General features: G+C 46.1%; 1 protein-coding gene across 1 annotated transcript; it reads right to left on the reverse strand.

Moving 5' to 3' along the window:
• Window positions 1-9,061: 9,061 nt before the first annotated feature.
• MAGEA10 (MAGE family member A10) lies at window positions 9,062-10,691 on the reverse strand. The gene has a single exon (XM_045517764.2). It carries the CDS (start codon window positions 10,632-10,634, stop codon window positions 9,552-9,554), a length of 1,083 nt encoding a protein of 360 aa, XP_045373720.1. The 5' UTR covers window positions 10,635-10,691; the 3' UTR covers window positions 9,062-9,551.
• Window positions 10,692-15,687: the final 4,996 nt, after the last annotated feature.

Below are 15,687 nucleotides of genomic sequence, written 5' to 3' on the forward strand. Positions count from 1 at the left end.
ATTATCATGGATAAACTGGTACATTACATAACATTACATAAGGATTCATCAAGAAGGCATAACAATCCTAAGTGTGTATGCACCTAAAAGCAGAGCTTCAAAATACATGAAATAAAAACTGACAGATCTAAAAGGACAAAGAGTCAAATCTATAATTATATTTGGAGACTGTGACACTCATCGCTGAGTAAATAATAGAAAAGGTGGACAGAAAATCTGTAAGGATATTGAAGGACCCAGATAGCACTATCAACCAACTTCATTCAATTGGCATTTGCAGAACATTCCACACAACAGAAGAATATATATTATTTACAAGTACACATGGAATATTCACCAAGATAGGCCATAAAACAACCCTTAATAAATGTAAGAGAATTTACATCATGCAAAGTATATTCTTTACTCATAATGGAATTAAAGAATACAATAAGAGATATTTGCAAATTCCCCAAATATTTGGAGATTAAACATATTTTGACTCATGTTTCACAATAAATTATTGAGAGGAATTAGAAAATATTTTGAAGTGAATTAAAATTAAAATACAACATGTTAGAATTTATGGGACTCAGCTAATGTAGTAATAGAGAGAAATTTATGTCATTAAATGCTTAGATTAGAAAGCAAGACAGAACTGAAATCAATAATCTAAGCTTCCACTGTAAAAAACTATAGAAAGAAATGTAAATGAAATCCTAGGTAACAGAAGGATGGGAGCTATATAGGTAAAAGCAGAAATCAATGAAAGTGAAATTAGGAGAATAATAATTAATATCTTTGGGCACAGAAGCTTTTTCTTTGAAAAGATCAGAGAAACTGAAGGCCAATTATATTTTTAAAATTGTTGAGAAGGAATGACTTTGGACAGTGTTAAAGTATAAGAAATTGTAGATATAGAGCAAGGGGTATATGTTATATGAGTTTTCAGAAAGGGTAAAGATGACAGAACACATATTCTAAATCATAAATAAATGTCTTGTGATGTAGTAGTAATGTGTAATTGTTTAAAAGTTTGGAATAACCAGAAAATCATGTAGATCTACAACAAAGACATGTAAAGGGACAAGGTGATAATATGCAAAACTAAGGAATAGTTACTATTTTGCAAGGGGAAAATTCTGGTTAAATATGAAACAGGGTAGATTTTTTAAAACCTATTGGTAAACATACTGGTGTTTATTATTTCCATTTTTTCTATTTTGGAGAATGTGAACCTATATTTTTAAAGAGATAATAAAAATAGTAGAAGATTAGTCCACTGAAAGTAAATTATGTGCACTCTTTTTGTAACTGAAAATCAACAGAAACATCTCTGGAACAAAACCGTTTTGTAAAAATCAGGGATTAACAAGTTTCAAAAAAAAACAAAAAACAAAGAACAAACGATACAGCTGTAAGAAAATTCCTGAGGCACAAGAATGTGGCGTCATATCACTATCAGAGAGAACATTCATGGCTTTATTAGGACAGTGTGTGAATAAAAATGTTACAATGGAAAAATTATCAATGTAGAAAAGAAGTATGAAAGATACAGACAACAACCAAGCATGTATTGTCTACAGCAGAGAAGTATTAACAAAAATTAAAAATCACAGTTCTTTTTACATGGTGTTCAGTTTCTGAAAGATAAGCATGTATTAACTTAGAAGCTATGTGTTGAATAATTGTCCATTAAAGTCAATGTGGGTCGCTGTTATGAAAATATTGCTTTATTCCTATGAAAATCAGTGTTTTTAAAAAGTACATTTTCACTTGTGATTCAGATGGCATTAATGACTGAAAAATATTTTAAATAACCATTTGTTTATTACAAAGTGTTTCAGGAGACATATAAACAAGTTTTGACAAGGGCTTATAAACAGCGCTTATAATAATGAAAGTAATCATGATAATTCCTCCTGCCAGTATTTCCTACATACAGTCCTTCCTATAAATATTGGATTCAATATTATGTCATTGGGAATATGACTTAAATAAAAATATAATTTCCCCTTTAAAGTATTTTTTCCATAAGGGATTGTTTTAAAAATAAGATAAATTCTTACCTGTGAAGGAGTGCATTTGAAAGTCTGAGAGAAATTGGATGACTACACATAGCCTACTAATTGGATTTCAAAGGTTTTTTTTTTTTGTTTTATTTCTTTACAGTCACATAATCATGCCAGGGGCTGAAAAGAATCCAGCAAAAATTTAATCAATATTACAAAGAAAACATCTAGATAATGAGTGTTTATTTTTGTTAGTCTGAACATATTTTTAAATATTTATAGTATTTTGTTTTTGTAATAATTCTTATATGCCTTAGAAGGGTTACAAACATTGAAAGCATAAATAAAAGAGAATTTTAAAGTCACTTATATTTCTATAAGCAAGAGAAGAATATTGTTGCTGTTTTGCTGTATATACTCCCAGTTGTTTGTATGTATGTCTATATCAACATATATGTGTGTCCCACAGTCTTTCAATTTGGTTTTAATTTGAATAAGTTGAAATACTGGGATATTTTTCATATGTGGCTAATTAAGGTTTTAAATTTGGATTATAGGACTTCTGATTCTGGCCATGATGGAGTAACAGGGACTAAATTTATACATCTACCTCAAACAACTGATAGATAACATACATGAAACAATGATTTTCAGTTTATTGGACAACAGGGAAAGAATAGTGTTCTCTGAGAGATGAAAAACAAGTGAGGTGAGCCCTAAGATTGCTCAGGCTTACTGCCTAGGGAAAGGTTGTACACTACAGTGTACAATGGAGCAGCCTGGCCATCTCCTTGAGTTGAGGAGATGGAGCTGGGAGTCTAGGGATACTAGGTGGCTAGAATTTGCAGGACAAAATTCCAGTGAGGAGATCTCCACAGAGAGAAATCTCCAGAGATCATGCAGGTCTGGGAATTACTCCTGTTCCCATTAGTCAGAGTGGAAGACCTCATAATTCATGGGGCTCAGTTAGAATACACAGAGTGGTTTTGCCTTAGAAGAAACAAACTATTAGCCACAGTCGAAACACTGCTTTTATCTCACTTAACAAAGTTTAAAAGCAAGACCCCAAAAGATCAGACTGTTTCCAAGCAACTAAATTGTATCCCAGAACAATACTTGAAAATATTTATTTATAGAAACACAAAAATATCCAGCATTTAGCAAGTAAACTTTACAATGTCTGACACCTAATCAGAACTGCCAGCCATTCAAAGAAGAAGGAGAGTAGGATCAGTAATGAGAAGAAAGGGGAGGGTATAGCTCAAGTGGCAGAGTGCATGCTTAGCATGCATAAGGTCCTGAGTTCAATCCCCAGTGCCTCTTCCAAATATAAATAAATCTAATTTCCTCTCCCTCATAAAACAAACAAAAAGTTAAAAAAGAAACAGATAAAAGTAATGAGGAGAAAAATAAGTTGAAAGTGACCTACAAATGAAACAGATGATAGAGTTAGTAGACAAAAACGTTGAAAGGGTGTTCAAAAAATAAGAGGAAAGGTTAAAAGTCCTAAATAGGGACATGAAAGATAGAAAAAATAACCCTAAATAAAATCTGAGATATGAAAGCTATAATGTTTAAGTTGAATAAGTGCACCATTTTGTATTACTGGCAGACTTGACGTGTAAAAAGAAAAGATTAGTGAACCTGAGGATACGGCAATCAGACTTTCCATGAAAAAACACACACAGATAAAGCAATACTGAAAACAGTGAACAGAGTGCATTGGTGAGTAGTGAGACAACTTCAAGTGACCTATGCACATACATTTGGAAACTCCAAAGGAGAGAAAAAAGGGAGGGAGAGAAACAAGTATTTGAATGAAAAAACTCCAAATTTGATAAAAACTATAAACCCACAGATTCCAAAGGCTAAAAGAACGCCAAGAGCAAGGAATACAAAAAACAAAAAACAAAACAAAAAAAACTACCCCAAGGCCCATAATGATCAAATTACTTACACTTAGTGATGAAGAGAAAAATCTTAAAAGTACCCAAAGGGAAGAAAGGCACTTTACCACAGAGGAACAAAGATAAATAGTAAATTTCTTGTCAAAAGCAATGAAAGCAAGAGGAGAGTGGAACAATATCTTTAAAGTATTGAAAAATTAAACTGTCAACATAGAAATCTATATTCGGTGAAAATATATTGGAAAAATAAAGGTGAAATAAAGGCTTTTTCCGAAATACAAAACCTTAAAGAATTAATCACCAAGAGATATGCACTAAAATAAATGTTAAAGGATATTTAAGAGAAATGTTAAGTCCTCCAAGCTGACAGAAAATGATAGCAGATAGAAATCTGGATCTACAAGAAGAAATGAAAAGCAGCAGAATTGCAACTTCATGGGTAAACAGAAATGATTTCCTTATTTATGTAAATGCTTTTAAGAGATAATTGACTGTTTAAAGTAAAGATAATAACAATATATGGTGGAGTTTATAACATTTGTAGGAGTAAAATGTATGACAAGATTAGGCAAAAGGCTAAGAGGGGACAAGTGCAAGAATACTGTTGGTTTTTGTGTGTTTGATTATTCAGAGACCTAGTAGGCATGGCCTATTGTTTTTCTTTTTGTACTTTGCTTGTTCCCTTTTGTATTTTTGGTACCCTAGCACACAGACCACATGAGCCCACAAATACCAGGCATTTAAATTGTGCACATCATTTAAATGTGAACATGATGAGGCTAGAGGAGTGGCTATGAACTCCAGACCCAAATTACTATTTTCTGTTCTTTTCTTATTGAATAAGGAATGTTTATAGGAAACAAGTCTTCACTTCTCATGGCTTTCCCCTTCCAATTTCACCCTCCTTGCAGCTCTGCAGCCCCTTTCACAGCTCATGGGTATTCCTGGTCTATCTCAGCTGTCCCCAGTCACCAACCCCACTCACTCACAGAGCCCTGACCTCGCTGGAGGGCTGCACTGCACCCAGGGGGAAAGTCCCCAGCCCCCAGCAGGCATCACGGCAGCTCCCAGTCCTGAGACACTGGCGAGGGTGCACTGGACCGCTAGAATAGTCAAGAGATGAAGCTCCTCTGAATGATGCAGGGAGCCAGGTGTGCTGTTCCTGACAGAGGTAGGGAGACTCTAAGATTGGGGTGCAGTGTCTGGCATGCTGTTGGTCCGTTCACTCGATAGACCTGGCCGCTCAGACCACTCTGCAACTTCCAGCTGGGGAGGACGATCCAGAGATTTCCCCAGCCTGTTCCTCTTCCTTGTCCTGTATCCCTTCCGCTCCCCAACTTCTCTCCCTCAGGATCCTTTTCCCTACACTGAACTCTGGATTCAGGGCCCTGGCTGCCGGCCTGCCTGGGGGGTCTCTGGACTTGGCTTTGCACTTGGTCTCTCTTGTGGACTCTGCAATGGCTCTCACTGAGAGGATGCTCTCAGTGCCCCTCACTAGCTTGGGGTGTCCTGTCTGGTCCCCTTCCCTGACTCCTGATTGAATCCTTGTTTCTCAACATAAAACATAAATGTCTTATTGATATTTCAGAATTTTAAAACATGTTCAGAGGAATCCTGTTATTCAGGATATCACTGCATAAATCCCGTTTTTTATGTGTGAGGAATGAAGTCAATGCTATGTTTAGCCTAATTAGAAAACTGGGGAGACACAAATTAAAAGAACAGTGAGACAATATTGTTACCCATAATTTTGACCAAAATTGAAAAGAATGATAAAATAAAATATTTTTGAGAGTGAAGGATATTCACATACAATATTTTTGAGACTATGAATGTTACAGCATTTTTGCAATAAAATTCCAGTAATATTTATAAAAATATAATATATTCACATCCTTTCCACTTTAACCCAGTAACCACATTAATACGCTTGTTGTGGTTACCTCTGGATGGGTGGCTGAAATTTGGAGGAACTTTATAAAGGGAGCAATTATCTAATTTTACAAGGTGTTTGCAGTAAGAATATGTGCACTATATGCACTATTACATTTACAATTAAAGTATTTAAATACACCTAACAACAGATAAAGGAGCTGTGTATTTGTCAGTTGAAGTAAATGCAAGTTGATGTAACAGACAAAACCTGATGTTTAACTGGCTTAACGTAACCAAAGTTTATTTTTTGTGTGCATGTAAATTCTGACTCATTGAGCAGGAGATCTCTGCTATCAGGTGACCCAGGGATCCAAGATACTTCAAGATTGTAGTTCTACCATCTCAACATGGGGATGCCATATTTGCTGTTAAAAGGAATAGAAAGCATGAAATGGCATACTGGCTCTCAAATGCCTGGATGTGACAATGCTTCTACTCATATTTCAATGACAATGGGTAGTGACATGACTCTTCCTAACTACAAGTGGATTGGCAATAGTATTTCCATGTGCCCACAAAGGAAAGGAAGACAAACTATGGATGAGACCTTGTGGTCTCTCCCATACACTGTTACATGGTAGGTAGTAAAAAAAAAAAAAAGCAATGATTATAATTTGTTATGACAATAACATTCATTTCTTGGAGGAATTCTGATAAGACCAAATTTGCCTTAAATTCTCCAACTTTTTCAGATGCCTACTGTATGACAGGTGCTTTCAAATACAGGATCACATGTAATTTTCAAAGGATCCTGTAGATCTCATCAGAGAGGGTTGGCCATCTTCACTCAATAGTACTTTTCTGCACAATCCTTTGAGATAACTTGTATAATCTCACTTGGGTGAGAATTTTCTCCTTCCTTTTGGCACATGTCCAAAATTTTGTGAGTCCCTGCTACCCTCTACATGACTGAACCTGAACAGCTATACAGGTGCCATTAGTCATGCTGAAAATGATTATTTTCCCATGGGCCAGTTACACAGACAAAAAAAAAAACAAAAACAGTTTAAATATGGATTTTTTTTTCTTTTTAAATTAGAGTGAGCATGCCTACCAAGAAATCATTTTTCACCTACTTGTGCTCCAAATTTTGGGGAATTCAGCTTTAGTAGATGTTAGCTCCATAGTGACTTCTATGGTCTTTCCATCATCTACCACTTATGAGGGAGGCTTTGGGTTTTGACCTCTTAAGTAAGCTCATTCATCTGTCCATGTGTTCAGTGGCCAGTTTCAAATAAGACACCCCATTAAAATCCTGTTGCAAATATCAGGGTGGTTTCAAAAACTCCCTTCTACCTTCAGGCTTATATCCAAAGAACTGGTAGATGATGTGCCAAGTTAGACTCTACTCATCAGCTCACTTAGAAAACAGAGAGTTTGTTGAGGATACCTGGGGGTTGGGGTAATGACCAGATGTCTAAACATTGGCAACCAATGTAAACTTTCGCGTCAAAGGGGCGCTCTAAGTGGTCAGTGGAATGAGACAGTAAGAGGAATTTTTCATGGAGTGGGAATGCTTTATGTCAGCGGGATGGCAAGAGATTTGCGCTGTCCCATTGGGTGTGGGTGCAGATCTCAGAAGAGGCAGCAGTGAAGAGCTGGTAAACCAGTCAGGTTCCAGAGCTGAACTGGAGGGCACATAGGGGAAGACCAGGGGAAGGGTGCTCTCATGGGAGAAGATGCTGGGATTGGAGAGACAGCTGGCACCTCAGCTCTCACGGAACCCTGGGACTTAAGCTAGAGGACCCACCCTAGGTTAAAACGGCCCACAAACAATACCAAAATCCTATTTGGCACCTTCCTTCTTTAGACCTGCTTTTACTACCTTGGGCCCAAGGTCCTTCTTCTTGTCGCCTGAGCGATATTAGGGAGTAGTGAGAAGAGACATGATTTAGAATCAGAAGGTCTGTATCAGGCTGGGATTGGGTGGGAACAGTATGGGCTCTGGATGAATTTAGAGCAGGGATCCAGTCCCTACCCTGTCACTTATTAACAATGTGATCCTGGGACAATTACCAAGCCCTATGGCCTTAGGTTCTTCATCTGTGAAGCAAGTGGGTTCGATGAGCCCTGTCTTGTAGGACTACAGGGATGTGTGTAATGTCTGTAAAGGACCTCTCACAGTGCCTGGTTTAATTGTAATGATTAGCAGTTAACAGTAGTTGCCCCTTATCCATCATTTTGCTTTCTGCAGTTTCAGTTACATGAGGTCAACCACAGTCTGAAAATACTAAGTAGAAAATTCCAGAAATAAACAATTCATAAGTTTTAAATCTCATGCCATCCCATCCCATCCTGCCTGGGACATGAATCATCCCTCTTTTCAGCATAACCATGCTGCATATGCTACCATTTAGTATAGGATAAAACATAGTATATATAAGGTTTGGTACTCTCCGCAGTCTCAGGCATCCACAGGGGGTCTCCTAAAACTTGAGCCAAAGACCAATTGTGTCCCTCCCTCCCAGCTGCTATTTCATCCAAACCACTATTTTCATTCATTTTACTCCCAAATAAAATCTATACATGGCTCAGAACTGCCCAAAATACATTAAAGGTAATCTACTTTAAATGTCTTCTAATAGAGTTAGCTCTGGCTCTCCCAGGCCAGGGAAAAGGATGCTTGGACAGTGACTTCTGGGCATCACTCAAAAGATATTCACCCTTATTTCTCAGGAAACCTTTGCAGATGATAGGCATAAAACACCTAGTTCTTCTGCTATGTTCAACTGCATTGGGACAAGAGTACAGGACAGATTCCCTATTTGCCCCAGAAAGTGATTTCTCTCTGATTTATCTGGGATCTAAATGGAAATGCCGTGAGCAGTTTTTCTATCCAAGTTTTTCTGTCACTCCTAAGATACCTGTCTGGGAGTATAACCACTGCTACCATGCATCTTCATTACAATTAACTCCCACAGAAAGAATTGCAGTTTCCCAAATCCCCAAACTGCCCTGGTTTGGGGAACTTCCACTTCAGTGCTCGCTCCCAGACCCCCAGCACCTCGCCTCTTCTCTTACTTGTTCTGTGGGTCTTAGGGAACATCTCACCATCTTCCTTATATGACTGCCGCTGCAAGACTCTACCATTGTATAGGTTGAGGTATGTCGTGGTTACCCTAGTGTCCCCACTGCTAACATGACACCTTCCAAAGAGAAGACATTCAGTGAATGTTCGGAGAAATAAATGACCCAGTGAGCAGAGATATAATTTATTACCATTTAATTTCTTCTAGTCTTGAATAAGCTAAGAAAATCTGAGTATACACCTTAATTTTACAGAATAGACTAAAAATGATGAGAATTTTAAAAGTGACCCAGTTAAATATTTTCTCAATTTTACTGCTAAGTTCTTTCACATTTCCAAGGAAATTTCTATACTAATGCTGTCTTATCTTGTTACAGACTACAAATAAAAAGGAAGATTTCCCAATTTGTTTTACAAAATAGCAAAACTCTTTCTCCTAAACTGGAAAAGCAACAATAAGTGTGTAACCAATGTCATTCATAAACTTATATTCTGACGCTAACAAACTTTCTAGTTAAGTAACAACATTTTAAAATACCAAAAATAAAAGATGAATTTCTAAGTCACCTCGATAGAACAGAAGCACAAAGATGTTATTCACTAGGATTCCCTCATCCCCAGCCTAGCCCTCTCCTACTTAGATCATTGACTGCCCTCTTAAAACACTAAGTGAAGAATCTGCCTTAGACTTCACTCAGGGCAGGAGAAGCTGCTGGACATGGCACTAGAACTTGCACTGGCCATGGCAGTATTATCTGTGGTGGCAATTCTAGCCTGGGCTCTCTCTTCCTGATCTCTCAAAGCCTCTTCATACCACAGTGGGAAGGATCTAGGGTCACTCCCATTGATATTGGCCAAAAACACCAGGAGACTCATCTTGCTGGTCTCCGCATGGGCCCGGGGACCCCACAGGAACTCGTAGCACACAGGATCACTGTTGGGCACCTGCCGGTACTCCAGGTACCCCTCCTGCACCCACACTTTGGTGATGAGCTCCCTGGGCTCCCCATAGATGAAGTGCTCCCTCCCAGCATACACCCCCATCATACTCAGTGCTTTCCACACCTCCTCCTCAGGGGTACAGTTGCCCTCCATGAAGATTATGCTCAGGATAAGTATCAGAATGCCCGTCTTGGGCATGCTCTGCTCATCACTCAGCATCCCATCATAGGTGAGACCGAGGGTGGTGACCAAGACATAAGACTTGTTGCTGGGATCCACTTCCTTTACATCAACACCAAAGACCAGCTGCATGCACTCAGAAGCTTCATTGAAGATCACAGGGAAGTGGTCCTGGTCATCTTTGAAGACGATATTCAGCATTTCTGCCTTTGTGGTCGGCTCCTTTTTGCGATACTTCAGGAGCAGAAACTCCACCAGATCAGCCACCTTGTTATCAATCGCACTTCTGGGAAATGACTCAGCACCTGGCAGTGCCTGCGAGGTGCTCAGACCTTCCTCTTTTTGGCTGCTAGAGCCATCGTCGGGTTCGCTTAATGGAGAAGAGGCAACAGCCATTGGGGAAGGGGAGGTACTCTGAGGGCTCTGTGGAGGACTTGGGGTCTTAGTAACAACAAACACCTCCTCAGGGGTGCTTGAAATCAGAGGAAAGCAAGAGGAGGAGGAGGAGGAGGAGGAGGAGGGGAAAGAGGAGGGAAAAGAGGAGGAGCAGGTGGAGGAAGATGAGGAAGCATCTTCATCGACAACTATGGGAATCTGGGCCTGACTGCCTTCCTCAAGCGTGTAGCGCCGTCGCTTTGGAGCACGAGGCATGATGATTGGTGTCCGGCTGACGACAGGAGCGTGGGCAGGGATGACAGATGGGGACCCACAGGCCTGGGGAAGAAAGGGAGTGTCAGTGGCCCGGGCTGAGAAACCCACCGTGGGGGGCTCTGACAAAGGCTACTTACAGGTCTCCTCTTCAGGGGTGCCCTCGGCCTCACAGGGGCTCTCCTCCTGGTGGACGGTCGTCTGTGAACCTGACGGGGGAAGTGAGGCGGCTCCTCAGGGTGCAGCCGGCACAGCCCGAGGTTCTGGGGGCAACACGGGGTGTGTGGAGTGGACGTTGGCCTCGCGGGGTCCCCTCTGTTCCGGGAGCCCCCGGGTACACACTCAGGGCCCACACCTCACCTTCAGTCCTGGCACTGCCGGCCTCCTGTGCTCTGTGACCCGAGAACACGTGTCTCAGACCTAGGCCTTCCGGTGTCTGGAGCCCCTGGGAGAGAAAGGAGGGGAGACCTCGGATCTACACTGTGGCACAGCCCTGGACCCGCGTGCTGACAGGAGGCCTGGGCTCTGGCAGGTTCCCACTCTTCTAGGGTGGGAGGTCCTGTCCGCGCTAACTCAGGGTCCTCACCGGGACTCCAAGCGGGTCCTGGGATTCTGCTCTCCAACCACCTGAGGGCCCCATCCTGATAGTAGGTCCCCAGTCTCTCTGAGCCCTGGATGCCGAAGTCAGGACACACCACGTGTGCTCATCCCGCATTGAGGCCTCCCAGGGCTGACAGCAGGCGCAGGATCGGTTGCGTCCCCTCTGTTCTGGGATCTCGGGTCCCTCACTCCTCCCTCGGGGTCACCTTGACTCCTGGCAGGACCTGGGATTCCCCTCTCAGCCCACCTGAGGCCCCGCCCGTCATACCAAGACCCCAGTCCCTCTGAGACCCGCATTTCAGGAACTGCTGCCCGAGGTCCTCCCGCCCCATGGCCTCCCACGACTGACTCTGTTCTGGGGTCCAGGGTCCCTGAATGCTAACTCGCGGTCGTCACCTTCACTCCCAGGCGGCCCTGAGATTCTCGCCTCCGCAGACCTGAGGCCCCCGCCCTTTCACTATGTCCCCAGTCTGTCTGAGACCCGGATGCGGAAGTCAGGACAAACCTCGTGGGCCTGTCCTCCTCTCGGGCCGCCGGACAGCTGAAAGCAAGGGCGCTTTTCTGTGGGACGGCCTGTTTTCTAGGGTCCTGGGTCCCCTCCGTCCTCTCTCAGTGTACTTACTTCGACTCAGGCGGCATGTAGTCTTCCCTATGCCCACCCGAGGCACCGCCCCTCATACCACATCCCCAATCCTTCTGAGACCCGGATGTCAGGAAGTGCCACCGGTGGTAATCCCGCCCCATGGCCTCCAAGGACCGACTATGTCCTGGGGTCCAGGGTCGCTCAGTGCTCACTGGTGGTCGTCACCTTCACTCTCGGTGGGACTTGAGGTTCTATCCTCTGCAGACCTGAGGCCCCGCCTCCCTTACACTAAGTCCCCAGTCTCTCTTAGACCCCCGTGAGGAAGTCAGGACACACCACGTGGGCTTGTCCTCCCCTCCCACCTCTAGACAGCTGATAGCAAGGGCGCCTTTCTGTGGGATGGCCTCTTTTCTGGGTTCGGGGGCCCCTCCATCGTCCCGCACCACATATCAGGACCCCAGTCCCTCTGAGACCCGGATGTCAGGAAATGCCGCCGGTGGTCACCCTGCCCCAAGGCCTCCAAGGTCCAACACTGTCTTGGGGTCCAGGATCCCTCCGTTCTCCCTCGGGGTCCTCACCTTGACTCAGGCGGCATGTAGCCTCCCCTTGGAACCCCCGAAGCCCCGCCCCTCATCCCAGGACCCCAGTCCCTCTGAGACCCGCATTTCAGAACTGCTGCCCGAGGTCCTCCCGCCCCATGGCCTCCCAGGACTGACTCTGTTCTGGAGTCCAGGGTCCCTGAATGCTAACTCGCGGTTGTCACCTTCACTCCCAGGCGGCCCTGAGATTCTCGCCTCCGCAGACCTGAGGCCCCCGCCCTTTCACTATGTCCCCAGTCTGTCTGAGACTCGGATGCGGAAGTCAGGACAAACCACGTGGGCCTGTCCTCCCCTCGGGCCGCCGAACAGCTGAAAGCAAGGGCGCCTTTCTGTGGGATGGCCACTTTTCTGGGTCCAGGGGCCCCTCCTTCCTGCTTGAGGGTCCTCACTTTGACTCAGGCGGCATGTAGCCTCCCCTTGGAGCCCCCGAGGCCCCGCCCCTCATCCCAGGACCCCAGTCCCTCCGAGACCCGGATGTCGGGAAATGCCACCGGTGGTCACCCTGCCCCAAGGCCTCCAAGGTCCAACACTGTCTCGGGGTGCAAGATCCGTCCGTTCTCCCTCGGGGTCCTCACCTTGACTCAGGCAGCATGTGGTCTCCCCTCTGGCCACCCCAATCCCCGCCCCTCATCCCAGGACCCCAGTCCCTCGGAGACCCGGATGTCGGGAAATGCCACTGGTGGTCACCCTGCCCCAAGGCCTCCAAGGTCCAACACTATCTTGGGGTCCAGGATCCCCCCGTTCTCCCTCGGTGTCCTCACCTTGACTCAGGCGGCATGTAGCTTCCCTTTGGACCACCTCAGGCCCCGCCCGTCATACCAGGACCCCAGTCCCTCTGAGACCCGGATTTCAGGAAATGCTGCCTGTGGTCATCCCGCCCTGTGACCTACCAGGATCGACTGTTCTCGGGTCCACGATAACCTCCGTCCTCCCTCATGGTCTTACCTTGACTCAGGTGGCATGTAGTCTCCCCTCTGCCCACCTGAGCCTCCCCCAGTACCAGGACCCCCGTCCTCTGAGACCCACATTTCAGGAACTGCTTCCCGAGGTCCTCCTGCCCCATGGTCTCCCAGGACTGACTCTGTTCTGGGGTCCAGGGTCCCTGAATGCTAACTCGCGGTCGTCACCTTCACTCCCAGGCGGCCCTGAGATTCTCGCCTCCGCAGACCTGAGGCCCCACCTCCCTTACACTATGTCCCTAGTCTGTCTGAGACTCGGATGCGGAAGTCAGGACAAACCACGTGGGCCTGTCCTCCCCTCGGGCCGCCGGACAGCTGAAAGCAAGGGAGCCTTTCTGTGGGATGGCCTCTTTTCTGGGTTTGAGGTCCCCTCCCTCGCCCCTCCCTTCATACCAGGACCCCAGTCCTTCTGAGACCCACATTTCAGGAACTGCTGCCTGAGGTCCTCCCGCCCTCTGACCTCCCAGGACTGACTCTGTTCTGGGGTCCAGGGTCCCTCAGTGCTTCTTCGGGGTCATCACCTTCACTCCCAGGGGGACCTGAGATACTCTCCTCCACAGTCTTGAGACCCCCTCCGCCCCCTTTCACTAAGTCCCCAGTCTCTCCGTGACACGGATGTTATGAAATGCTGCCTGTGGTCATCTCACCCTATGACTTCACAGGACCGACTCTTCTGGTGTCCAGGGTCCCTCAGTGCTCCCTCGCGGTCTTCACTTTCACTCTCAGCTGGACCGGGGATTCTCTCCTCTGCAGACCTTAGCACCCCACCCTTACACTAAGACCCCAGTCTCTCTGAGACCCGGATGTCAGGAAATGCTGCCTGTGATCATCCCGCCCTATTACCTACCAGTACCGACTGTTCTGGGTTCCAAGATCCCCTCAGTACTCCCTCGCGGTCGTCACCTTCACTCCCAGGCGGCCCTGAGATTCTTTCCTCTGCAGACCTGAGGCCCCGCCTCCCTTACACTAAGTCCCCAGTCTCTCTTAGACCCGCGTGAGGAAGTCAGGACACACCACGTGGGCTTGTCCTCCCCTCCCACCTCTAGACAGCTGATAGCAAGGGCGCCTTTCTGTGGGATGGCCTCTTTTCTGGGTTCGGGGGCCCCTCCATCGTCCCGCACCACATATCAGGACCCCAGTCCCTCTGAGACCCGGATGTCAGGAAATGCCGCCGGTGGTCACCCTGCCCCAAGGCCTCCAAGGTCCAACACTGTCTTGGGGTCCAGGATCCCTCCGTTCTCCCTCGGGGTCCTCACCTTGACTCAGGCGGCATGTAGCCTCCCCTTGGAACCCCCGAAGCCCCGCCCCTCATCCCAGGACCCCAGTCCCTCTGAGACCCGCATTTCAGAACTGCTGCCCGAGGTCCTCCCGCCCCATGGCCTCCCAGGACTGACTCTGTTCTGGGGTCCAGGGTCCCTGAATGCTAACTCGCGGTCGTCCCCTTCACTCCCAGGCGGCCCTGAGATTCTCTCCTCGGCAGACCTGAGGCCCCGCCTCCCTTACACTATGTCCCCAGTCTGTCTGAGACTCGGATGCGGAAGTCAGGACAAACCACGTGGGCCTGTCCTCCCCTCGGGCCGCCGGACAGCTGAAAGCAAGGGCGCCTTTCTGTGGGATGGCCTCTTTTCTGGGTTTGAGGTCCCCTCCCTCGCCCCTCCCTTCATACCAGGACCCCAGTCCTTCTGAGACCCACATTTCAGGAACTGCTGCCTGAGGTCCTCCCGCCCTCTGACCTCCCAGGACTGATTCTGTTCTGGGGTCCAGGGTCCATCAGTGCTTCTTCGGGTTCATCACCTTCACTCCCAGGGGGACGTGAGATACTCTCCTCCACAGTCCTTGGCTCTGGCAGGTTCCCACTCTTAAAGGGTGGGAGGTTCTCTGCATGCTACCTCAAGGTCCTCTCCGTGACTCCAAGCGGGACCTGGGATTCTGCTCTCCAACCACCTGTGGGCCCCATCCTGATAGTAAGTCCCTGGTCTCTCTGAGCCCTGGATGTGGAAGTCAGGACACACCACTTGTGCTCATCCTGCCTGGGGTCCTCCCATCTCTGATAGCAGGGGTAGAATGGGGCTAACCTCTGTTCTGATGTCAAAGGTCCCTTCAGTCCTTCCTCAGGGTCCTTTTCTTGACAAATGGCAGATACTGGGACTCCTTTCTCTGCTGATCTGAAGTCACACCCCTCTATCCAAACCTCACTTCCCTGAGAGTGCATCACCCACTTCCTCAGAAGGAAGTCAGTGGCCACCACATTCCCCTGACTTGGGGCCTCTGGGGGCTGACTGCAGGGACAGGGTGAAGTCGGGATTCCCCTCTTC

This window comes from Camelus bactrianus, chromosome X (genome assembly GCF_048773025.1).
Source record: "Camelus bactrianus isolate YW-2024 breed Bactrian camel chromosome X, ASM4877302v1, whole genome shotgun sequence".
NCBI classification, from domain to species: Eukaryota; Metazoa; Chordata; class Mammalia; order Artiodactyla; family Camelidae; genus Camelus; species Camelus bactrianus.

Excerpts from the sequence above, each read along its gene's own strand:
- MAGEA10 (XM_045517764.2), bottom strand. The coding sequence starts at position 10,634 with ATGCCTCGTGCTCCAAAGCGACGGCGCTACACGCTTGAGGAAGGCAGT.